General features: G+C 39.3%; 1 protein-coding gene across 1 annotated transcript; it reads right to left on the reverse strand.

The window, feature by feature from the left end:
- Positions 1-1628: 1628 nt before the first annotated feature.
- Positions 1629-16006, reverse strand: PRRC1 (proline rich coiled-coil 1). The gene is made up of 8 exons (XM_088523956.1): positions 15882-16006; positions 14476-14862; positions 13148-13311; positions 10342-10444; positions 8909-9072; positions 7162-7265; positions 5234-5336; positions 1629-2164 (listed from the first exon to the last, which is right to left on the reverse strand). The coding sequence occupies exons 1-8, from the start codon at positions 15973-15975 to the stop codon at positions 1955-1957; spliced, it is 1329 nt and encodes a 442-aa protein (XP_088380082.1). The 5' UTR covers positions 15976-16006; the 3' UTR covers positions 1629-1954.
- Between the last annotated feature and the right edge of the window lie 11197 nt (positions 16007-27203).

A 27203-nucleotide genomic window follows, 5' to 3' on the forward strand; every position in this document is an offset into this window, starting at 1 on the left:
AAGGCTGGTTCACTGCAGCGATACTGGCTGTTCTAGAAGCTGTAAAATCACAAAGTCTCTTCTGCCTCCAGCCATCACCTGCGAAAAACAACAAAGCCAAGCCCAGACAAGGAGGAAGGGAAGAGAGAAATGCCTCTTCAATTTTAATTGTAACACATGCCAGCACTCAAAACTACTGACTAGTTCATTTCTTCTTCCATTACACCATGAAAGAAGCTGCAGTAGGGAAAAGTGGAGAAAACAGTCAAAAAAAAAAAAAAAGGATTTCACACTATACACTGCAAACTGAAATTACAATAAAACAAGTACACGCAGCTACTGACAAACATAAATCTCTTATCACCCTTTTACTTTATGATACAAAGAACAGGGGAGCTCCTAAAGAGAGACCTCAAGACTGAAAGAATAAGGTTCAGGTTTTGTGATTTTTTTTCCTTTTTTTTCTTTTTTTTTTTTTCCCAGACAAGACAGATGTGAGAGTATGTGCCAAACAGCAACAAGGTTACTGCAGTTCTGCTAAACGCTGCCTACCAGTTATGCTGAAAGATAAATCTTTAAAACAGGCACAATCATCTAGGAAAAACATTTATTCCACTAATTTACAGAGGAAGCCAATTAAGGCAAAATATATTACTTGGAGATAGACAGACTTTCACTAAATACAAATACAGGCTGGCTTACAGTATATCGTATACAAAAGGATCCTTTGAAAGCATGTAAGAAAGGTAAAGGCAGAACAATATAAGCGGAAAAGTTTTCATTTTCTAAGGCAAAAAGATTATTTGCTCTTTGTTTTTAAAAAAGTATTTTTAACAAAATATTTTCTCAGAATTACTTCTGTATTTCTCAATAAAGATTTAAGATTGTGTGAGCACAGATAAAGGACATTCATAGCTATGAAAAACAGACACCAATCAAGACTTACATGAAAAACAATTCAGCAATGACATCAAGACACACATTTAAGATTTATAAATGTTTTAGAAAATTTAGGATAGCAAAGCAAGTGGTATAAATGTCAACACTTTCCACATTAACTTGCTGATATCCCCAACTTGATAAAAGAAATTACATAATTCTATATAAAATATAAAGTTTGGAAATACAGGAGTAAATTATGTTGCTGGAACTGCAAAGCTGAGATAACTTCTTGTGTATGTGGTATCTGTTCTAAAACTCACTGAAACAACTTGAAATTTTTCTAGTGTTTTAAAATGAGATGAATTTCATCTCTGCTCCAGGAGAGCTATATATATATACACACACTAGAAAGATGCAATGTGGAAAAACACACACACATGCAGCATGGAAATTAAAAATTCAGAATTATTTGCCCAGACTTTAACCATCTGAGCATGGATTTGTGCTCCTCCTAAGCAGCTCACCATTAGATGTTTTAAAATATCCCCAGCATCAGTCCTGAGAACTTAAATACAGACACCAAACCTGTCAGGTGTGAAGTACCACCTAAACACACACCAAAAGAAAATACCTAACACACAAGGTAGTCTCTCTGCATTCAAACACATATAGAAGATATGTTATGCCACCAACGTGTTTATATTACTAATATAATAGTAAAAGCTAAACAAGAGACTTCCCCTTTAAAAGCATAATGAGTAAATAAAACATTTAATATCTCAGCAAATGCTTATTAAGGTGTCAAACAATAGCACATCCCATTTTACGAATTGTAGTGCTATTTGTCCCAGTTATAAATACATCTGTTCCAATTTCCTCTTTTCTGAATCATATCGGAAATCACCTGGTTATTAAAAAAACGGAATTGTTCATTCCCACTACTGTAAAGTACCTTGAATTCTTAAAAAGTAAAATGCAGTTACAGGCAGATTACAAATCTGTGTTATACCCACTGAGGATTAGAACATGCAGCTTTGATTTCGACTCCAGAAACAAAACCAGGGTTCCTCAAGTGTGACAGCGCAAGCTTCTTTCAAACGGTCCTGGGTGGCAAGCGTTGCTTGTACATCCCTGCCAGCGCCTTGGCCGCACTGTAGATCATCTGTCGGCGGGACATGCCAGTGAACACCAGGTGCCAATCAGTCCTGTTGACGTTGGGTAGATTCTTCTCAAGCACTTCGCCCACCGTCACCAACAGGCCTGACCACCTGAGGTTGTAGTCCTGAGGAGTGAGACTCTGAGCCTGGGTAACATTTTGAGAAGAGATTGTTAAGTGGCAAATAAACAAACAGGTTTGTTTCTAAGCTCATCGCTAATGAGTTTCATCTGTAATCATACTTGTATCAGTGGTACGACATAAATTAAGAGGGTACTGGAATGCAAATGATTTTAGCCCCATAACTTGGGTAGCCAACACAGCTTTTTGGATTTACATGTAATAAAATTCAAATGACATCTGAACAGTTTAAAACTGAAATGCAATACTTGAAGTAAAGCCATTCTGTCTTTATCAGAACATAGTCTTCAATCTTAAAGCGCCCAACAGCTGGAATTGATATTGATACATATTTGTACAATGACTCTCACCTTCCAAAGGCTTTAAAAAACAGTTAAAATGTCCCTGAGAAGACAAATAACCAATGGCAACAAGAAACCTGAATTTGGTAGGGGAGGAGACCAAGCTATTTGCATGAGATCACAGAGGAAACACAGACTGAAGTGGTTCATAATTCGACAGAGGACTGGAGTTGGAAGGGGGACAGTGGGGAAGTATCATGGCATTTGTCTGTTCTCATGCTCATCCGAGCCATCCATCTCCGATCACACTGTGTACAGGAAAGGGCTTGATGACTTTCAGCCTCGGAATCATGGCTCTTAGTACTGCGCAGGTTTTCACAGCAGTTCAGAAAAGATGAAATTCAAACGGATTTCATTTTGACAAAAATCTTAGTCTCTTTCTAGCGTGCATGCAGCAGGCCAAGGTTCAATAGTGTGTTCCAGCCTCGCTAAAGGCTACTGTTTCGTAGCAATGACAGCACATAGCATGCACACATCCTATGCCAATGCTGGAGTTCTTTTGTTATCAACAGGATGTGCATAAGGGGCTGACTTCCTAAGCAAGAGGAGGGGAAGTTTCTCACTACTCAGAATGTACCAGCAGTAAGATGCAGATGATAGAGTGCAACTAACTGCACTCTAGGAAGAAACTGATAATATTTATAAGTCCCCATTATGATCCACAATTGCAAAAAACTTCATAGATGAGATTTCTTTTACTGCTAAAAATCAAATAAACTTCACATAGAAGAATACTGTAGCAGTTTCTCATCATAGTTGCAACCTCTGGATCAGCAAAGATGATACCAGATCTCTTAACGTAAAAGAGTTCTCAACATAAGCCCTGAAATATACCTTTGAAAGCAAATCTTTGAATATCTGATGTTCAAATACCTGTACTACCCTGAAGAGCATGTAGCAAAAGCTATATTGTTGTATTAACCCACTTACAAAAATATTAACTATTCTATTCTACACAGGTACTTTTGCCATTATTTCCAATGCATAAAGCAGCAAAACATGTAGCTAGCAGGAATTTCTACAAAAATAATGGATTCTTGTTTGCATTATAGAAGACTTAATATAGGCAACATAACAAAACATTGGATGCCCAATACAAATTTACTCTGTTCTTTGTCCAACATGTGAGAAACTGTCCAATTATTGGCAATTCACCTGTAGCAATCTGAATTTTGCTTAAAGACACTGAACGAGATTTAAGGAAATTAATATTTCTTGCACATTCTTAAGAGTCTATAAGGATTCTAGAAGGGACAGAGCAGTAACAAAGGTAACAGAGGACTTGATGACTGTATGATTCACCACTAGATTATGCACAGATCCACTGACACATAACATCGAGACTAGAATACTTAACTCTGAAAGACAAAACAAAGCTAATTTTCACTTGACAAAACAGTGATACTTGCAGCTATTAATTGAATCAATTCCTGCAGCTTATCTTTTCTACACTTTCTGCAAATATTTTGGATGACAAAGCAGTATTTTCTCTTTTTGCCACTCAACAGTTTTCAAAGTAGTAAGAGTTCTGAAAAATAACTAATAGCAATCCCTCAAATATTCACTCTATTAGAATTGATATTAAAAAATACTACTTGTTTTGTCAAAACCAGCCCCTGAGGAAGAAACCCTAAGCAGTTTTTGTTCTGAAATTCTTAAAAAAAAAACCCCACACATTTTAAAAGAGATTTTAATCCAGAGTTAATTAGCGTATGACTCATATCTGCTGTCAGACAACATGCAGCAGCTGGACTTGGGAGCCATTTGCAGCACATGTCCAATAAATCTCAACCATCTTAAGAGAAAAAAATTCTACTGGCTGTATTTAAGAAGTGCTCAGTACTGAGCAATTTTCAATGGGATGAACTATGACCAAAATCAAGATTTAATCAATTTCAGAAACTCTAAGTCTTTGTCAGAATAGCAGAATCAGAGGAGGAAACATGTTTTGTCTTTTACGTCAGAGGCCATGTGTTTGTGCTGAATAAAGTGCACAGAGTTTTTGAGAAAAGGTAGCTGCTCTTTGTGAGGAATGAGTTTTAGTTACAGTAACAAATACAGCATGCTATCTGCTTGCTTGTAAGTAACAACACAAACACCTAGGTTTTATAAGCATTATTAAAAACTCAGTGTCGAGACCTCAATTTGTAAGCTTGTGCCTAAACAAAACATAAGCTACTTCCCAGAATGATTACTACATTCATGCTCACACACACACACACCACTAGTATGGAGTTTTGTTGACCTCAGCTGACACTCAGTGCACATGAGAAGTCAGCCAAGGAAAGGCAAAGAAGCCTCCACTCACATGTGAGCACCTTCTGCACTTAGTTCATACTCTGCTAAGATTTCTTCACCTGAAAATGAGCATTCATAATTTTTAAGAATGGTATTTACATCCTTTATGAAGGATATAAATAGTTTTCCAACTACCACACACCTACAACTCCTCAGGATACTTTACATATTTTAAATTAGAAAATTTAAAAGAATACTATAATAACTGTTTTCTTGAGAAATTGGTTAATAGGAGTTAAAAGCAGTTAATAACTACTTTTCATAGTTACTGTCAGGTAACTGAAGTATCCCCATTTTTCCCCCATTTCATAAGTTTAAAAAATTCAGGTTGGATCAAAAGCATTACCAACAAGAACTGACATCATAAACAACATTAAAATCTACACATTAGGCCTCAACCAGTAACCTTATACTGGGAAGAAATAAGGAAACTCACCTGCTGAACATATTGCAAAGGCACTGGCGTTGCTTGGGTAAAAGCTTCCAGATGAATTCCATGAACTGGATCCTCAATAATCAGACAACCTATGTCAAACCACCTGCAAGGACATGCAAGTTACTTCTGAAACATACTGAGTCTTGCCTGATTGAAGAAGGGCACATTACAGGTTGAATTCTGACTTGTCCATTTTATCAAATTTCAATGGGAAATCCAAATAAATGTAGCTATATGGAACAATGAGCTTCATAAACGTGTTCTGATACTTTTTCAGCTAGTATAAAAGAATATTGCAACATACATATGGTTTATTTAGAACTCATATGGATTAAAAGGAAGCCAGGGGATGCTGGTGCGAGTAGGTGCAGATACATTCTTTCATTCTACATTCATTCTACATTCTTTCATTCTATGGTTAAAGATAACTTGTTTTGAATTAATAAAGGAATTAGAGTCTAAAAGGAAGCATGCACACAAAAGACTTTGCAACCTTCTCCGCAAATAGTACTTGGGATATGAAATTGAAAGGGGAAGCAACATCTTTCAGATAGCTGACTAAGTTCAGCTGCGAGCAGTGACTGATGTGCCAAGTGTCAGGCAAGGAGGCTCGTGGGAGTGCAATGGTTACCCAGAAATTGCTCTTTCCACCAAGCACGCCCAAGTATAGCCAGGACCATCGAAAAACCTAGACTGGATCCCCACTGTTAAAACTCTAACACCACAACACTCATTTCAGAACCTCTATAAATCATCTACTAGCACCATGACCTATCATTTCATTGCAGAAGCAAAGGGTGGGAAACACTTCAACCGTTTTTCATAACGCCATGCAAGGAAATTTTCAGTATCTCCTATTGTATGAAAATTAAAGCATGCATTGAGCTATTCTTTGTTTCTGCTCTAATTACTATCAAAGTTTAGAGCATTCCTGGGGGACTGTTATCTGTGGACAGAAGAGCTAGCATTCCTTCCAAAAAGAAGGAAGTCCAGGGTCAGCTCCTCCATTTTGAATACTTTTAAATTTTCTTTTTAAATCTGAAAATGTTGTCAAAGGAAACATTGAAACATTTGAAACAGAGCTCTTGTTGTCATAGTTACTCCTTTGTGGAAATGGGACAAATCATCTAAATCAGAATGGAACATGGGGATACTAAATGTACCTTTAAAAAAGGAGCAGAGTAAGGGCTAACAAAGACATCGACAAAGATGCAGAGATGAATAATAACTTCAAAGTTTGTCTTTTAAAGAAATGGTATTAAGATAAACATGACATCGTCCTTAATGTGTTGGTAATTGGTTACAAAACTTAAAAAACTGTTTGTCAAAAAACATGTTAAGAAATCAGGTTGTATTATGATATCTGACGAAACAATTATGTTTGCAGAAAAATGAAAAAGCACATACTTGGTGAAAGGAAAATGGCTCATACATTATCTCATTAAACCATATCACTACAAATGCCAGAACAACTCCCAATATACTTCTTGAATTGAATACATTTTGACAGTGTGTGAAAGAGTGAGCTGCTAACCAATTTTTAATTTTTGCATAGAATCATAATGGTTGGAAAAGCCTTCAAGAGCATAAAGTCCAATCATAAGCCCTTTAACACCATGCCTGCTAAACCATGTCCTTAAGCGCCTCAATATTCTTACCTTTGTCAGTTACAAATAACTTCACCATATTTTCTTACTGTGGATCTTGATAGACCTGACAGAATTTTGTCTATTACACTGTAAAGACTCTCTGGACAAATAGCTGAACAGCACTACCAAAATCAAGTCTGACAAAGCAATAGTGTAGACACACTGTTTCTCTCCTTCTGCCCAAAGTGATACTTCTAACAGACCTCTTCATAGGTGCCCTTTAGTCAAAAAAAAAAATTCCTTTTTCTTCCCACCCAAGAAAATATTCAAGGTTCTTACTTGTCAGGAAGCAATTCCTCAATGAAGTTTTCTACAGATACTGCAGGCTGTTTTTCATGTATTACTCCAGTCCGACGCAAGCTGTCTATCCTTTCTTGGGCTCCCTAAACGATAATGTAAGCTTTTAGACAACATTCTCCTTTAAATCCAATGCAGTACAACAAAGAAAAATAAACACAACTTTAGAGCAATGTACTTTTCACACTAAGCAGAATATACATATATATATATACACACACAGACGCACGTAAAAATCAGAGATTTGAAAAAATGACTCTTATTTTGAAGTAAAACAAACAAAAACCAACCCAAGCTCATTCTGGAATGATACATACAAAAAATACAATAAAATGAAAAAAGAAAACTAATTAAGTGTTTGTATCTATTTGTAGCTTGTTATTTTTTCCATGACAGAGACTTAGATTAGCATGCAAAAAAATTCCAACATGTTCCAAGTTTCACTATCAGTTGAAGTGCCAGGATACGTTTCTGTTAGAAATCTTGCCTGTTTTAAGTCCTTTATGATGCCCAGGCTTTAGATCAACTTTGTAGCCTCACAGGACAGAATCTCCCTGTCTGTCCAAGTAAATTTAGGAATCATTTAGCCCAGCTTGCTATCAACTGGTAACAGCAATACAACTACGGCAAAGAAGTGGCCAAACTGGTCTGGAAATGTATACATTATTCTACTTTACCTGATCATAAATTTGTTGTCAGCTAATGCATCAGCTGGTATAGGCTTACCTCTGTGAACACTGCCCCAGCTATCAGGGGAGCTATCATGAGTATATGCAATTTGCTTGCATTTAAGAATCAGGATACTAAGTAGCTTTTGCAGGTTTTTTTCTAGCTATTTACCAGGAGGCCGTTGCACCTAATCACACCCAAGGAACATTAACTGCAGAAGGCAACAAAAAGTAGGAAAAAGCAGTCAAAAAAACGTAAAAAGCTTCAGCTTTGTCACTAAAAGACATTGTTCGAGTCACTGTTGGACATGCTTGTTGCTGGATTAAGATCTTGCTCAGAGGAAGCAAAACTCAGGACATGGACCAGATCTACTACAAAAACGGTGTATGCATTGCAACAGCTTTTTTTCTTCCTTCCTCTGTATATCTATTTTTGAACCTAATAATTTTGAAAAACTTGTGCTATATTTACATTACATTAGATTTCACCTGCACCCTAACACATGTGTAAAGATTAAAAGGAAATCAGGGTGACCAGCAGAACACAAGTATTCAACCCTCATTAATCATTCTATAAAACATGGACTTCCAAAACATCAGGGTCACCACTCTGATACGTTGACTAAACTGTGTCAGGTCTGCAGAATTAGCATGGAGAAAGCCTCCTTAGGGTCTCCTCACATTTCTAGTATTCACAACATGTTGTGCTGGCAATAGAGTGGAAAAAGTCTAATGCACTATGAAACTACAGTATTATTAAAAAAGCATGCTACATGGAGCGGCAATTGATTACAGTATTAACAAAAAAAAAAAAAAAAAAGGACATATTTCTACACTTCATTTGCTGTGAATGAGTTTGCACAAATAAATAAACCATTCCCCAAAGGCAGCTTCAAAGAGTTGCAGTGATTCAGATGGCACAAAAAGGAAAGATTTACTACTCCTCTAAACTGATCTTTCTTTTATGGAAAATATGATTCCTCAGGGTAAACACTTCCTTGCTCTTTGCATTGGAAACAATCTCTTTTCAATGCCTTTAGAGTCACTATATATCTACTTACTTTTAATCCAGCAGCATAGCCCACAGGCTGTGGTGCAATGTTAGACTGTGCAGCCTCTCCAGTAACAACAGCCATTCCAAAGACTTCTTGAAAGGCATCTCTAACTGCTGCTACTTTTACTTCTTTATTAGAAGTAACGACTATGTCTAGTTCTCCCCCAGTTCCTGTAAAAAGAAAGTAAAAAAATCACTTACTAGAACTGAATTTTCAAGCAAAGCATTTCATTAAGGACTTCCCGCTTTAGATAATGCTATTCAAACTGATGAATATTGTGTCAAACTACCCAAAGATCCCTCATCGCATCGTGAAAAATCTTACTTCAAAAAAACACTGTTAAGGCAAAAGTTAACTACAGTTCCCTGAGCTGTGCATATTCAACATTTACTGTAGCTTTACATTGTTCCCAGCTCCCTCTGCCTGCAAATCTTTCTCAGTGATTTCACATCTGTCTCTCCATTAGTGGGCTGCTGGGATGTTTTCACTTAAATTTAAGAGAATTAATTACTATTCAGTAATTAGGTCACCTTCCCCTTTTATTCTACGTTGTGTGCTGTATTAGTACAACAATGCAGCCACATGGTTAGCTGGATCACAGAATAGATCCAACTGAAGAACTGCCCAGAAAAACAAACAAAAAATAAAAAATGCTATAGTTACTTCTCAGCCAGATGAGTTTCCTGATCTGCTTCACTTACATCCGGACAAGAAGCTGTACTGGCACACAAAGAAGGAGGGCTCCTTGTGCCAGTACTACAGGCTAGAGACTATAGGTTTGGTCAAATTATGTCTTTACTTACTTCCATGTATTAAGGATCTCAGATCACTTCTAAAGGGACATGTTGCACATGCACACACACCCAAAACAACCAAACAAAACAACCAAACTTATATCACACAAGATTCTCCCTCTCGGAAATTTTCAAGCTGCAATGGAAATGCAGTGTTTTTCCCCCCTAGATTCTATGCTCAGCAATCCTCCAAACTTCCCTACACTATTTTAAAATTTAAACTATCCAGCTAACTGAATCAGGAACTATTTCAGACTTGCCAAGTTTCCTATTATTATTAATACTATTAGACTAAAAAATGTGGAGCAGCTGCAGGACAGATGCAAGCCTCAAAAGCAAGATAAATACCCTGGCTCTATGCCTCTCTGAGCTCACCTACTGCCTTCTGAATTCTTCTAATCTGAATGTGGTGACCTACACAATAATATTCATGCATGTCATTCATCTGACAAGATTGGCAGAAATGGTGTATTTTAAAACCCTGCATGTGCAGGGGGTTGGACTAGATGATCCCTAGAGGTCCCGTCCAACCTTAAGGATTCTATGATTCTATGATGACAGCAAACTCAAATAGGGAAGCTGAGAAACTGTGGAAAAAAGGTAAGATTTGCATTTGACACTCAATCATCTTTCACAAATACATACTGATATATGGAGCCATGCCAGGATCCAGCGTTGTGATCATGGTCTCTACTGAATGCTTGGTTTTATCAAGAACAGACTTCACCATGGGATTTCCAGCTACACCCTAAATTTAACAAACGAATTTGCATATTTAATCTTCTGTCTTTTTCCCCAGAAGCCCAAAGATATTACCACCAAAAACACCCACCCCCACTTCTCAAACATCAAATTTCTTTGGCTTTTCCTCACATGTGCACTCAGCAGCACCTACTGCACAGCACTCCTCAACACATGTTCCAGAAGGGGGCTATCACTCTGCATGACTCTTAAATTACAACTTATAGTTCAAACACCACCTTTATCATTACCGCGTGTATTAACACATTAGTTAAGGGATTAAGAACATCCCTGTTAATGCCATACCACAATATATCCAATCACATTCTGGGACCAAAAGCCTTGAGCACATAATTGTAGGTTCCTGAAACTAACTATAGATTTGGATCGTGCTAACTTAAGTTGAAGAATCTTTTTTCTAACCTTTTTAAAGACAATAGGATCTATTTTTGAATGGCCCATTACTAACAAATACTTCTGGAGCAACAGAGCTGAAAGTTCTCAATTTATAAATAGATTCTAAACAATACTGGAAACACGTTCTACACTCTCCAGCCAAATCATAGGTGGAGCTGCTGACAGACTTAAAAGTTCATTAAATACGAATACAAACACTGTCCTGTCTCTTGCAAATAATCCAGATAAATACCTGCATCTCTTCACAACAGTTTACAGAAACTCAGATAAGATCACTGGGTGAAAGAAAAAAAGACACTAACAGTGAATCACTGAGAGATAAGGCTGTTTTGCAGAAAACTTCATATAATTTCTTTAACAATATTAAAGCGGTCTATTTGCAACTGCACACACTCATGTTTGCTTCAGCAGAGGGCAGATATTACACAGGAGAGCACCATACACATCCATTTTCCTGCAGTGTACTTGGTTAGTATACCTACACAATATTTCAGAGAAATGCAGAATTAGAAAAGCTATTTTGAGATAACCAAAACTGATGCTCGGCAAAGCTTTTCCGCTGTAACTATGAATGTTTTCTATTTCTTTGTTGCAAGTTTAGTCAACACCAAATTACACATTCACTAGAGCAATGAGACACTGTAAAGCTGGTAATAAGTATTATTATATCTCACACCTCATACTCAAATATTTTGCTACTGGGTCTAGGTATCCTCAGTGTTGTGTAAAGCACTAACCTTGAGGACATAATCTGGTAGAGAAAACTAAACAATTACTGCTTAGCCATCTTTGACAGATACAAGGAACTAGGTCTGCCCCATTCAATTCTAGTCCATTAATTGTCAATTTGTGCCTTTCACAGCCTTGGATATTACCTAGGTTAAAGGAAATCTGTAAGAAAGATTTATAATTTCCTAAGATGATGAGGGGAGGAGCTGTTCAGACTATGTCAGGACTAGAAACAAGGCTAACTATGCTAAAAACTTAAATATGCAAGTTAATGAGGAGTTCAGGATGAATTCTACACTGAATGCCAGCTGTTTCCTAGATTGTGGCAGATCTTTGGAAGAGTGCACAGTGATAGGTACTGATTACAGACATCAAGAACCTAACGCTTTCAGCATAGCTAGCAATTCCTCATTCTCTCAACTTGGAAATTCTCAAAAAGAGATAAGAGCACTCCAAAAGTACAATGCTTAATAATTAACCCTAAATCCAGTTTTTAGTATTCATGTTCAAGATAAGCACTTTCTTCGAGAGTAAAGACAAGATACCTTTTGAATTACAAACCACAACTCCATGGATGGAATTGACTTGTCAACTAATTTTCAATTGTTAAGACTAGTATTTCAACAGAGCAACAGAATCACATCACACAAACTGTGCTCCCTGGGGAATGTCAACATTTGCTGTAAGCATCAAGGACATGATGATGAAGAAAAATCTTTTCTATTAGCACTAACTATAAATTTCAATTATTATTTGAAAGGAAGAACACATATTTCAATATCATGAGAAGACATCTTTCCCTGAAAAGTGCAGTGTAACAACTGTGCTCTCAATGCCTTGATGAAAGACTGATTTATCTCTTAAGACTGCTTTACTATCAAGTGAAACTGTTGAAGTCAGGGCTAGCAGTTTGCCATATGAAAAAAACATTTTTACTCTCAGTTTTGAATGTACTAAAGGTCTAGAAAGTTTCCCCAAGACTTTCACTCCTGTAGAGACACCAATCTTTATGCTCCCTTCACATTTAATTTCAGTTAGTACAGAAAATGCTGTTGCTCTTGAACACAAGTCAGTGTTCTTTTGCCCCACTCTTCATGATGCGGTTTATAGGTGACATTTGTCACAGCTCCAAATAGGTAAGGCTGCTAGAACTCTACTAGAAAATGTTGCTGCTTGTTTCCTTGTGATGACTGCACTGCTCAGATATATCTACTTTGTACTATATAACTCACACTTGCTAGTAGAAATACAAAGTATCTTAAGGCACTTTTCAGGTAAACTTTCCTTTGATAGATTTTTTTTTTTGTCTCATTTAAGAGATTGATCTGTTACAGAATAGGAAGGACTTGCATTCCATGGAAATAAACCTGGTAAGTATGCATATCCTCCCATCACAAGCACTAAAATGAACCTGGAACATCTATTCGTGCTGCCTGCCTTCTTTCATATAAAGGAAAGTCAAAAGCACAGCAAAGTAGCAAACACTATTTTTAAAAAACAGCCACTTTGCCTACAGGGCACAAGAAAAAATAGGATATTATGAACAGTTACATTTAAAAACTACCTTTATAAATCCCCACAGTCCTCCACCAGGAGCTCCACTCTGGGCTGTAGATATTCTGGGGTCTTCATGCTCCTCAGGAAAAGTGATTGCAGAGCCACCTGCAGTTCCAGGAACCAAAGGTGATGAGAAAGTTGCTTGTTGAGTAACAGGATCTGCCAAAACACCTAGTAAGAGAGGAAAAAAGAAAAAAAATAGTGTTCATTTATTTTACTGAATTTAATTTCTTAAGAAAATGAGCAGGAAGAACAAAAGAATACTGGGTTGACTCATTTTCATTTCTTGAAGGACTCAGAACAATTAAGCATGTTAAAGATTAGCAGATTTAACTACTATAAATAAGCTAGACAATATCTACTAATAGAACTGAAACTGCCCTGCCTGCACATTATGTATAAATTTAAATATTGATTTCCTTAGCAGGTTAGTTTAACAGTAGTGCTTCTTACTGTATTCATATTTAAGGAAAAGTACAGAAAGGTTCTCATGTACAACAAGAAAAAAATACAAATAGGAAATCTGTTAAAGCTGAGTGCTGGAAATCAGGAAAGAAAAAGAAAAAAGGAGCAAATAAAAATATTTAATTGTTTAAAAGGAAACAAAAGAAACTCAAACATATGAGCCTTTACCCCATTACTCAGCCCTATTTGAATAACTTCCCAATACTAGCCTTAAGTGGCAGTTATTTTTATTTTACACTGAACAACCAATAGGTCTTTTCAAACACCTTCCTAACAGACCACTTCAAAAAAGGATCATTAACAACTGAATCCCAATCACAATTGAATGGCAAAGTTTCCATCCCATTAGCAAAAACAGCATCAAATCAGCAAGTACAGCACCTGCTTGCATGGAAGGCATGCAGCCTTTTAGCAGTCTAAAAGCAATTTAGTGGCTGAAACAAAATAAAAAGGAAATAAAAGCTTGTGTCATGTGACAAGCATTGGCTATAAACACAAAAAAGTGAAAATTATGAGATTATGACAATTTCAAATTACAGAAATACAATGGCTGAACTCTACTCTCTGGTCTAAATGAATGACATATACATACGTACAGTTGGGCTTTCCTGGTTAAGGTAATCAAAAATACAGGCACAGGGATACTTCTGCAAGCCCTGACACTGAGAGAACTCTCTTAAAGGAGAACCTCTGTCCTACATCATGACTATACTTTAAAGACTAGTCTCACCTAGCCTGTGTGCAGTTACCTTAACCAGATGTACCTGGAAAGCAGTTGAACATGCAGGAGCGTAGTAGAGCTGCAGAATTGGCTGCCCAGAATATCCATTATCCTCACACAAACATGAAGAAGCACGAACAAAAGATTACCTGTGACTGGAGGTGCTGAAAACGATGGCATCAGTGGGCTCTGTGGTGCCCGACCAGCATGACCTCTGGTAATGTCATAGGTTGAAGTCATGGAAAATCCTGAAATGGGGGGACCAGTGGGTGGTGCAGGAAGACCAGGGCCAGGAGTAGAGCTTGATGGAGGAGGTGTAGAGAACTGAGGCATGGAGGTACTGAAAGGTGAAGATGCAGCAGGAGCTGGGGCAGGAGTCAGAGAGGAAGCAATAGTAGAAACATTTGCAGAAGGCACAAATGGAAGAGGAGCTGAAGTCATCACAGGAGGAACTGAAGACACTGCAGCCGGTAAGGGTGGAGAATATGCAGAAGACGATGACATGCTTGGTGTAGTAGCAAGGGGACTGGACAAAGCTGGCAAAAAGAAAAAAAAAACTTTAGAAAGACAGAGCTTTCATCTCAGAAACCCATGTATTTCTAAAATATCTCAATAAATATGACTGCTTTGCTCTGTCTGCTTCTCCCCACTCCTCAAAATGAATTTCAGTTCTGCTTAGCTGCACACAACATTGATACCGTTCAATTTTTGGTGACAGTATCTTGTAAACCATATGCCTCTTTCTTGCTTATTTATTATAATCTAAAAAAGAACAATGAATCAACATTTATCTACTGAATTCATGGCATCTGAAATCTGCCTAGAACTTTCTGGTTAGTCACTGATGAATAAATAGGCATTAGGATGAAGGAGGAAGTAGCCATCCATCATAAGAATGTTACAACTTACTTTTGCAATAGCGCTGATGTGGAGTAGTCAAGAAATCTGACTTAAAGAGAAGCTACCTGAATTTCATTTAAGCTTACAAGTATAATACATACTGCTGTATGTTCTGTCCTGGACTTCTAGAGTATTGCCATAAAGTTAATTGCTACCACGTAAGTGACTGTTTTATTTCCATTCTGCAGAATAACTCCCTTCATACGAATGCCATAAGAATATACAGAATAATAAAAAGAGTAAAAAAAAAAAGTCACTGAATCTCCTACAGTTTAAAAATAGTTGGAACAATTGCTGTTGAGATAACAGAAGATTTAATTGGCAAAAGGTAGTGTTGTGCAAGAGCTCATAATTCTGCCCAGTATCATGAACTCTGCCTCTATACTCAACTACAGTTTCTACGCTTTTTTCAGATATAATTTCACTTTCCCCTCCACAAGTAAAGATATGTGAAGAAAATCTAGTACTTTAATGAGACTGAATGATGGAGGAGTGTTATAATTTGAACACTTCCACAATTAATAAACAATTTAAATTTTCAATTAGCCTGGAGAACGGCACTATGATTGTACCAACTGAAACATTTTGGGGATGAATTGCTGCACTTCCGTACACATGAACAAATGCAACCAAGCTGATGTGCAAGTTCCTGTACCTGGTGATACAGGTGTAGCAGAGGCAGCAGCCCCTCCTGTGCTTGGCGGGGGTGTGCCAGGTGGAGTTGTCTCTATTCCACTTTCTTCCATCATTTTCCTTCAGCTACAAAAAACTGCAAGAAAAAAAAAAGAAAAAAGCCTATTTTGAGAAACAAAATATTGTTAACTAAAACATGAAGGTTACATGGTACGATGATCCTTATTGTCTCCTGGTCACACAAGTCACCAGGACTAGTGATTCAAATACCAACCATATGAGGTTTAAAAGAGAGAGATCTGAGTGGCCTGAAGCATGATATGTCTCAGTTCCACTGTATCTTCCCTCTTTCCTTCACTTTTAGCACTACGATAATATTTCAAATTCCAAGCCTCCTTTTAAAAATTCTACTGCACACACTCAGTTACTAATATATTTTGATACTTAGATGAGCACACTAGAGAAGTAAATAAAACTTATTAAATCCATTGCACTTTAAGGAAAAAAAATCTAATAACCAGGTAGTATTTTGTTGCAGTAGTGAACTATAGCAACGTGATTGCTGATTATATTTTTGGAGCCAAGGTGTGAAAGCATACAAGTGTGACAACAGGCAAGAAGGACCAGAGCCGCCCCCTCCTGGCATCAGGGAGCCACAGCATCAGCTCTGCTATCCAGGAAGCCGCAGACTTCTAAGGCTCTACCGTTTCACCAGACGCGCCGGGATATCGCACCTTCGACCTGAGCACCTCACCCAGTATCACAAATAGTCCCAGCAGCACAGCTGGGAACCACTCCAGGCATCCCGACTCTGACCTCACCTTTAACTATGACCTTGCCTATCCAAAAGAAGCAGCACTTTTAGGCCTACTATAGCAATTCCCAGAAATGTCACAATAAAAACAACTGAAATTAAAGTTGCACTGAAACTTGTTTAACATAAAGGACTAAGAATATCACATGGAGCGAATTAAGCTTGTTCAAATCTTCCATAAAGACAAAACCTATAAAACCCAAATAGCTTCCTAGCCTGGTGACAGTCTAAGTATTAAACCAAATTAAAAATTCAGGTTTTATCTTGCAGGCCACATTACAGTAGCAGTATCCTAACATCTAAGAGAAAACCTTAAAAACCTACCGGTTCTAAATACGTAAGGGTATATGATCATTAAATAAATGTATATATTTATAAAGATGTGGGTGAAAAAAAAGGGGGGGAAAAATGAAGTATTTCTCTCATGAACACCTGGAGATTTTTATTCTTAAATGTAGAGGCAGCAAACAAAAAACATCCTGCCTTCTCCCAAAACTCATAAACAGGACAGCAGTGAGGTAGACTCTGCTCTGAAGTAACAATTCTTCATGGCATTCTAGTAAAACACAACATAAAATAATTACATGTACAAAAAACAGAAAGGCTCAATAAACATTTCCCACAATATCCATTATGTCAGCTTATTCCTTTAACAATTCAAAGAGGAAAAGGCTTATCTAATGTTCTGGGTAAAAATACCCATGTGCATATAAAAAAATCCACCACTTACAAAATTACAGTGTTTTTCCTTTCTGATAAAAATAATCATGACCAAGGCTTCTGTTGTTGCTGTTGTTCTAATGCATTTAGAACGTGCATTAGAACAAACACACGTACAATTTAAGTTTAATCTGGTGGGGAGGGAAGGGAGAATTCATACTGTTGTTACTACACGGAAAGAGGCAAACAGTAGGATGTCACTATTAATTACATTTAGTAAATTGTTTAGTTACAAAACTTCTCAGCAAAACCACATAGAATGAAATTCTAATCCCTATGGCAAGCATAATTTGTAGAAATGATTCAAAATAAAGTGTTTGAGTCCAGCCCCATGAAGATGCAGTTTATGTGCTGTACCTTTCCTGGAAGCTCTACAACAGCTCTATGACAGATTTTAGGTTGCGAGAACCTCTTAAATTCAATTTAAGTTTCCCTTCAAACAGGATGGAAGGAAGGGTCAGTAATTACCTCAGAGGGAATGGATTGTCCTTTCAGGGTTTGCACATCAGTCTTATTTTCCGCTAGAAATGAACTGCACTTAGTTTTCTGTTAAACTTTACTAAGCGGAAGAATTTGTAATGATAAGATTGTCTTTTTAAATTAAATTAAATTACATGAGTTTACATTCCCCTATAAAAGCATTTCTAAAGTCATTTTTCTTCAAACTGTACACTGCAAAGCAGGAAAGAATTTTCCATTGTGCAACTGAAGTCATCAGCGACCAAAAACCGCTAGGAACATTTTATTTTATTGAGGCTCTGTAATCTGTTGCTTGACTTCAGCTAATGCGATGATTAAAAGCTGCTGATGGGTGCTTGCTTGTTAAAATAAATACTGCGTCCACGTGGAATGGCCAAAAAGGCTCCGAGGAACTGCTTTCCAAAAATTCCATAGAGTTTTTTTTTCAAAGTTTCCTAAAGCAATTAGAAGTTGTGGCCTGCTTCTACACCAAGCATGCTGTCCTCCCCACTCCCACAATACATCTGGAAAAGCATGGGCAAGTAGAAGTGCTGCTAGACTTTGCAGTTCCTTTTCTCATTTGCCTTTAACAGAAGAATATTAAGTAGATACAGCACCACCAAACCAACTTTGCAAAACTCTGAGATCCTAAAATGCCCTCTCATTTGCAAGCTTCTATGGGAAAGCAACCATCTCCACCATCTGCGAGTGCAGACCGCCCAGGATGTGGCAGTTCGAGAGGGGAATCCCGGCCACTGCAGCGCCTATTTCCGTTCTCTTGGACTCGCAGCTCTGGGTACGTGGCAGTGCTGCCCAGGAAGCTGGGAACATTCAGAATGGTGCCCAGTCCAAAGGGCATGTGGTCTTGCTGCTGTCTTTCATTTAGCCATTTAACCCTAACACACCACTTTCCCTTTCACAAACTGTCCAACATTTGCTTTTCCCCACAAGCTAGGGAAAGGAAGACCTCTTCCTACCCTTCACGTAGAACTGCTCACAGATTCCTTTTCTCTCTAAATACGAACATATGATGACACAAGTCTGTGATATTTTCCTCCCTTTCTCAGCCTTCTTCCATCCCCAAAGAGGGTGTTCTCACATTTTTGATGAGCTCCTATTCCTGCATTCCCTCCTACCCCAGGATGCTCTTTTGCACCTCTTTAAGCAGTTTTGATAAAACAAACAAACAATACACTAGGCATAGCAAATTACAGATACAGAAAAAAAAAATTTGAGAAACTTCAGACACCAAACACCCTGGAAAGTTATGAGATGGCAGGAACCAGCATTGACCCCATGGTAATAACAGGTTTCTAAATACAGAATTCTCTAAACAAGAAATCTGCAGTTTGCATGTTCTGCATGATCAGAAAAGCATGTCTAAAAACTTAAGGAGAAAGACAAGGCATGGGAGAGGGAAACACAGGCAAGTAAAGCCAAGAGTACAATTAATTTGGTTGAAAGCTAAGAGCCTTACCATATCAAAATAAGTCAACATTATATACCATTAAAGCTAGTTCTGCAGCTACATGGGTTAGCACTTAAACCTGAGTGAGCTACCCAACTCCAGTTATATGTGAGATATTGGGGAGCATAAATGTGGGAAAAACCAGGATGAGAGCAAGCAAACCTTAGAACTACCCTGCCCACAACAAAGTTTCCAATGAGGATCCTTAGAGAAGGACTTATTGCAGGGGAGGAATATCTCAATTAAAATCACCCTCCAAATCCTTACTGCATGCTTGAAGTTGGCCTGTCTTTTTAATGACTGCATCCTACAGAGTTTATTGTTCTTACTACGGGAGCCACAAACACATAATTAGTAGCCACTAGACACTGAAAATTAAACTTCACTCTTAAATCCTGGAATTCCTTAAGTTCTTATAGAAAGGTAAAATAAGAGTTTCTGCTTTTATATAAAACAGGGGTTTTGTTGCTTCTAACTTACTGCAAAACACTGTTCAGTACTGCAAGCCATGCTACAAATCTGCTACATAAAAAAAAAAAATCTTGTTAATGTGAAACATTCCAAATCCTTAGTTATTTCCTCCCCTTTTCATCTAATTATGCATGTGACTTCATGTTCACAAGATTTTCAAACAAATACTGCCATTTAATGTAATAGATTCAGCTGTAAAACTGACTTACACACAGACACACACAAAACAAACAAACAAAAAACAAGAAAACCACAGTCTCTCGTCACCACCTAGAAAAACCTCAACTAAATAAACTTAAAAGGACTGAAAATGTGAGGTAAAAACAAGCATGTACAATTAGATGAAAAATAGAGCAGTACTGCCATCTTCTGATTTGTGATCAGAAATTCACTTCATGGGTTTTAAAGAAATCTCACAGAAAATCTTATTTTATGCTTAGATTAAGGGGTATGGTATACAGAATAAAAGAAAAAGCACATTCCAAACAATTTTTCACCTTTAAAATAATCCTTTAAGGATGAGAAAAATGAATTCTGCCAGCCTCCCATAAGTTAGCTGGCAAAAAATCTACATCAGTACTAACGCAGATGCACTAGGAATCATGTTTTACCCTCCGATTAACTAAGAAATATGCCCTATGCACAAAGCTGCACTGGTAACTATGTTTTAACAATTCTCATCAGTCAAATTTCGCTCACAATTCTACCTCCCAAAAGTGGAACCTGTGTATGCCCAAAGAGAAAAACAGGCTAACGCTCAAACTGGAAAATTTTAAACAGAGAGTGCGGAAAAAGCAAAAAAAGATAATTTGATTTAGAGACTAAATGGCTGAACTGGCAATTCTTCATCTTTTCAGCTTAATGTGATTAAAATTGCTCTAATAGTTTGCAATAATCTCAATGCTATAACCATACTTTAAAAGCATTCTTCAGGTTATTACTCTAAAATATAGAAATTGACAGTTAACAAGAAGCTTACAAATGAAGAACAGCAAATTTCAAAGTAATTCCTCTTAATAAAAACTCATGATAAACTTAGGAGCCCTGAAGAGCAGCAAAGATGATTAAGGGGGTGGAGCACCTATCATATGAGGAAAGACTAAGTGAACTGGGCCTGTTTAGCCTAGAGAAGGCTGAGAGGATCTGATTAATACACGTAAATACCCGAGCGGAGAATGCAAAGAAGATGGGGACAAACTCTTCTTGGTGGTGGCCAGTGACAAGAGGTCACAGGTATAAACTGAAACACAGGAAGTTCCATTTCCATTTGAGGAATAATTTATCTCCTCTGTGGGTGACAGAGCCCTGGAACAGGCTGCCCAGAGAGGCTGTGGAGTCTCCTTCTCTGGAGATGTGACCCTGTGCCACGTGCTCTAGGTGTCCCTGCTGGAAAAGTGGGGCTGGACCTCTAGAGGTCCCTTCCAACCTCCACCGTTTTGTGATTCTGTGAAAGAGGAAAAATTGTTGTTCGAACAGAAAGAGAAGGAAATGGACAGGACAGAGTGAAAATAAAAATAAATAAAGTGCTGTTAAACTTCTTATTTTTCATCATAACAGGCATAACTAAATTAAACAGAAGCACAAAAGAAAGCACTGCTTACACACTCTGGTAATGACTAAACACAAGCTGGGAGCTTGCCAGACCAAACAGCAATCATGTATTTATTTACCAGAACAAACCAACTGTCAGGAACCATTCCCAAAGTGGCACCCACTCCAAATGAAACGTAGTATCCTAGGTCACAGTAACTCTGAGATAGATCCATAGTCACAAACTTCTTGGAAGTGACCAGGAGATAAGTCAGAGAGAAAATGAATGCCCAGTAATAAGAGGCCCTTAGGAGAGGCTTAAAAGACAAGTTTCAACTGAAAAAATCCCCAAGTGGGTTTGCTCCACTTTAGAACAACAGAGAGCAAAATGGAGGATAAAAGTTTTTTCAGTTTGTTGACTGTTAAATGTAGAGACATCCCACACAGCCTCACTGAAGCCAAAGAACATACACACATCACTGGTTTCATCACCTGGCGACTTGTTCCGAAGTCCAAAGCCTTAAAGAGGAGTAAAATAAAGTGAGAGCTCTATTTTCATAGCACAACTGATGTTAGTTGAAGTTGACAACACAACTTTTTAAAGGTATTTCTACCAGCTTGGCCTCAGATCAATGACAGTACCAGGAAAGGCCAAAAAACAGTCTTATCAGCAAGAGGTACTCTTTTCTCGAAGGAGGGCAATCAGAGATATTATAGCTTAGAGATAACACGCACAGAGAGAAATTAGTATTTTAAGGGATATACAAATTAGTCACTTTCACATTTCTAAAAGCTTCCTAGTCTGGGAAGTATTTTGTTTCCAATATTTTTTTTTCCTGGTACCACAGCCAAGCCTCGGGACTTGCTCAGCTGTTCCCAACCCTTTACTGGGCAGCACCAGAAAGGTGAGCGGGCTCCATGGACCTCTTTGTCCCAGTCGCCTCACGACCACAGTGAAGGGACCACTGCTTCAGCGCACAGCTAACACCACCTATGAAGCAGCACCGCACACACCCTACAGGCAGCAACAGCTAAACCACTGCAAGTGACGAAACGGCCAACAGCTTCGGCACCTCCAGGTTTTCTTCCTCCTCTCCTCCTCTTCCCTGCCCTTCCCCCCCTCCCGAAAAAAATCAGTTGGAATAATTTGGTTAAATTTCTATAAATCAAGGGCCAACCACTCCCGTAACGCCCCGATGGTCCGTAAGGACCCGGGGAGGCCTCGCGCCCGCAGGCCCCGGGTGCCGCCGCGGCCAGGCCGGCGCCACGCGGGACCCACGAGCGCGGCGGGGTCCCGGCCAGGCGCCGCGTGCGAGGGGCGCCCGCGCGGGGCCCACGAGCCGGCGCCGCGGCCCCACTGCCGCTCTGGGCTCCGCTGTCCCCCCGGACACAACGCAGCCCGGCCTCAACGGCCAACAACGCTCAAGCAACGGCCCCGCCGGCGCCCGGCGCGGCCCCCAACCGCCGCCTCCCGCCGAGCCCCGTCCCCCCGCCGGCCGCGCTCGCCTGGCCGCGGAGCCGCTCCCGGCGCTCCGCCGCGATGAATGAGGCGCCGGGCGGACTACGGCTCCCAGCGGCCGCAGCGGCGCCGCGCGCTGCCACGTCTGCCGCCCGCCCCACCGCGCCGCGCCGCGCACCTGCGGCCGCGGGGCCCCGGGGCGGCGCGGGAAGGGGCGGGAGGCGCCGCGTGGCGCCTCGCTGCCTGCCCCCAAGATGGCGGCGGCGCGCGGGGCGCCCCCAGTGCCACGTTCGCGGGCGGCCCCGGCGGGCGGGGCGGCCCCGGCGGGCGGGGCGGCGGGTTCCGCCCCGTTCCCGCCCCCTGCCCGTCCCGCGTCCCGGGGCTTTGGGAACGCCTCGACATGGCGGCCGGGGCGCTGGGCCTGCCGCGGCCCCGAGCTGCGCATGAGCGGGCCCCGGCAGCGGTGCCGGGGTGGGTGCTGTAGCGTTCGCTTGTACACAGCGCAGAAAAACGTCGGTTTTAGTCAGCTTTTAGTGCAATAGGGAGGTTCCTCAATGAATAATAATAATAAAAAAATTACTGAACTGCCAGCGGCAAAAACTCCGAGGAACCCGGAACCCCTGAACCAAATGAAACTCTCGTCTTGCGATGCTTTTTGTTTCTGTAGCAGTCACTGTTACTTGCTCCATCTTGGTTCAGTAATGAAAAACTAGCAACTTCCATCAGTGGAACTAAGTTTTACTTACTTCTTTAATAATTACCCTCCCCCTCCCGCCCCCCCTTTTTTTTGGTGTGAGTGGCTGTCAAGCGGAGCAGAGGATGCAGCAAAGAGGTCTTTGTTACGCATTCTACACGGAAATTCCTGTAGCAAACGCAGAGATCCAAGAGTCACTTTTCTGCCCCTCAGTTCAAAGCCTGACCTCACGTTTCACTCTGCTCCTGAGAACTGGCTCTCCTTTTTGATCTGAGGAATTAACTATTGGCACTTTTGTTACCACCTCATGTGTCCAAGCTGCTTTTCTTGTTGTCTCCCTTGCCCCCGCACTCCCTTGGCAGAAGGCCAGTCCATCAAGAGCCACGGAGTTGAATTCGCCCTTGTCTTTGGCTGAAACTTGCCAGTATTTTAGCTAATCGCTAAATAAAAGACCATTTAATTATTCCCTCCTTTAGCCTAAATGGAAGAGATGCCCATCATTTTTCAACATGTTTTGTGATTGCTCTAAGGTTAGGTATAAACTGACCAAAAACTTGCCTGAATTCATCATGCCACCAATGAGATGAATGAAGAAAATGATTTTGTAAATCAAGACTTTGCACAGTACGTTCTTCACAAAACATTCCTATTTTTTTATTGCCCTAAATGTGTTGTTGTGCCAGCTCTTCGGTGACCAGCTTCATTAACAGCATGTCCTTGAAGCAATTTCTGGCATTTAAGAATATAACTCTCAAATTCGCTTCATTCATTTTTTTTTTTGGGGGGGGGGGGGTTTACTCCCATGCTTGGGAACTTATCTTCATAAGTCTTGTCATTTCCATTATAAAATTATGTCATGAACACAAGAAAAAATGGTTTTGATTAACTCTATAAAGCATGTAACACAAACCCTACCCAAGGACAACTACCAATTAAATGGTTCAGGAAACATCTTTTCCCCTCCACCTCTTCAATAAATCATTCTTTTTCTTTGATTTGCTCCAAAGGCAATGCTTTGGTATGGTCCAGGTATTTTATGGGAAACAGAAAATTCAAAAGGTAAGTGCCACTCTGGATGAAGTGCTCAGAGAGATAACGGTGCTGGTCAGAAAAGCAGATACACCGCTGAAGGAATGACCGAAGCACTACCACGCTCCGTCCCGCGTGGCCTCCCATTTCTCCATGTAGGATGCCAGGGTTTCCTGCTGTCCTCCCAGTGAGCAGGCAGGGTGTGCCTGGTCCCGTCCCCATATCCAGAGCAGGAGGAGGAGAGGAGCTGGGATACCTTTGACAACCCACCTCCCAGCACATCTGGGAGAGACTGAGGCATCGCCTTACCTCCCAAAGCAAGAAGATGAAGGGAGCCAGAAGAGCACTTGACTGATGGTTGTGTTGTCTGCCTTGGTTTTGTGCGGTAGACTGTCACTGCAGACTGCTGGGGGGTTGACATTATTTCCTTCACTCCCGGTGTCAAATGGCTCCCATCCTCATTGGCTTGGAACAGTGATGCTCCTTGTGGAGTTCCCACTGGACTGATCAGTGTATTTTATAAAGTTTGGTTAACAAGTCTTTCGTTGGAGGTCAGATCATCAAGGATCAGCCAAGAGTAGCCTGACAGACCTGGGTCATCACTTAAGATGCATATCATACTATTCTTAGAGCATTTGTGGTAGTGGAGACTTGTAATCAAAAAATAATGATGTTCTAGATTTCTTTAAGAGTGCCTTATTAAAATAAAGCACAAAGGCCAAAGAAACTGACGATTTCTACAACAAGCAACTGGAAAGATAGTGTAAATAAAATATCTATAAGTTTGTAACATCAAAATATATGAAATAAGGCAATGAGGTTTGTTGAAACCTAAACTATCCTGCTAACCTCCCTCAGTAGCTCCCTCAGTTTGTTCATTTCCCTTCATAGGCAGACTGTAATGTAAGCTGTACGTAATTACTCACACCCCTAGGACATGCTTCTTAGACTGTATGTCATGCTAACTAGGCTACTACTTCTGTGCTTAAGGGCATAAAGTAATTAATTAAGTCCCAAGGAATCCTTTGTGGGATGTAGCAGACTTTGTTAGTACTTTATGCCAAATCTCTCACTCCTCAGCAAATTGCAATAGTAAAGAATGGTTTCCCACACCATTTATCTATAGCAAGTGCTTCAGGTCCGTATGAGATGTGTCAAACTGACAGAACAGAAATGACTATATATTATCTGCTTTTTCCTCCATGTTTGTACTTTTTTTTTCTTTTTTTTTTTTTTTTAAACTAGCTTTTTAATGGTCAGTCCAATGCTGCTGTTATCCCACAAAAAAAAAAAAAAAAAAAAAAAGAGAGAAATGCCTTGCTTTTGAAAACTCAGCTCCCCATCTTTCTCAGGAGTGCAGCCATGAACTCTCAAAAATTCTTTTTCACTATTTTCTGACAGGAATTTCCCAGACTAAGGAACTAAATGCTGCTGGACCTGACAGTAGTCAAAAGCTCAGCAGATGCCAATCCAAAATGAGCTTTAATTTTTCAGAGGTTACCTCAAAGTTCTTACTTTTTAGAAAAAGGAAAGTAACATACATTACTTCCTAGTACAGTGTTTGTGCAAAGAAAACACTCTTTATATTTCCAATGCATCCTGAGAGAATGGAGGAAAAAAAAAAAAAAGAAAAGCATCTTCCATCTTTCATTAGAAAGTTTATTACATTAACCTACAAGTATGTGAAGTGAAATAAATGGTAGTGAAGGTCAAGATGATGTACATCAGTCATCTTTGGAAAACAAAAATATTTTAACAACAAAACACTTCTTTGTTACAACTAAGAAAAAAAAGTCAGACATACCTGGTAGGTTTCCTTTTAAAAATATATTACAATTCAATCATATCAAAGTGAGGTTTCGTGGGCTAGAAAACTGAAAATATAAGAGTTAGGTCCAGTGCTCTAGCACTAGTGTAAATGTACCAAACATGGCAAGATTCCCTGTAATTAATAAACACACACCCATTCACTTTCAATCATTTAAACTACTATATATATACGTACATTCTTTAATATAAAGCATTTTTGTCAAAATTAGCTCTGTATTCTTCAGTCAGGATTTTACCACTGCAGTGTTGGGATTGTTTTCTGGAAACGTATCTAATCAAGAATCCAATTTTAGTCACAGTCCTTTGAAAATCCAAGCATTTTAAGTAACACATTCCCCAATTTTGATTTTTTTTTAAATTCTAACGTTACTTCGGTATTAACTTGACTTTGCAGATTGTCTCAGCAGAAAACTCGAGCAAGAGCACAACAAAATCTGCTTCCCTCCTGTAGCCTGCAGGCACATCTACAATTCAGATTAATGGCACATAAAGATGTGGACAAATTTTAGGTGTAGCAGTGTCTTGTGATTAAAACCAAATCTTTGATAAAGAGCCTTGAGGTTCATTATGCTTCTAAGCGATGAGAATTAATATGCCTATGTTATTTATAAGTTCAAACATTTAAAAGTTCAGGGTTTATGCTCCCTACATAAAGTCAGCGATTGACTTTATGCTGATTTTTTCCTTGCATTTTACTAAACTGTTATTTTGTTAGGGGATAGCTATCTCAGTTTTAAATGCTGTATTCCTCACTATTGTTAATTGAACATAAAGAGACATAAGGAGTCTCTTTCCAATCATAGCAGTGATAAAAACAATTCTCTGTGTAGGTGATGATTACTGAATTACTACATTGGTTATTTATTAAGT

The sequence above is a fragment of the Tinamus guttatus genome, unplaced genomic scaffold (genome assembly GCF_059628265.1).
Source record: "Tinamus guttatus ecotype Peru unplaced genomic scaffold, ASM5962826v1 Tinamus_guttatus_pri_ptg000199l, whole genome shotgun sequence".
Classification (NCBI taxonomy): domain Eukaryota; kingdom Metazoa; phylum Chordata; class Aves; order Tinamiformes; family Tinamidae; genus Tinamus; species Tinamus guttatus.

Excerpts from the sequence above, each read along its gene's own strand:
- PRRC1 (XM_088523956.1), bottom strand. The coding sequence starts at position 15,975 with ATGATGGAAGAAAGTGGAATAGAGACAACTCCACCTGGCACACCCCCG. Across the intron at positions 7,266-8,908 it reads GCTATGCTGCTGGATTAAAA|GGAGCCCAAGAAAGGATAGA; the intron begins GTAAGTAGATAT and ends ATTATCGTTTAG. Across the intron at positions 2,165-5,233 it reads CTTTGCAATATGTTCAGCAG|GCTCAGAGTCTCACTCCTCA; the intron begins GTGAGTTTCCTT and ends AATGTTACCCAG.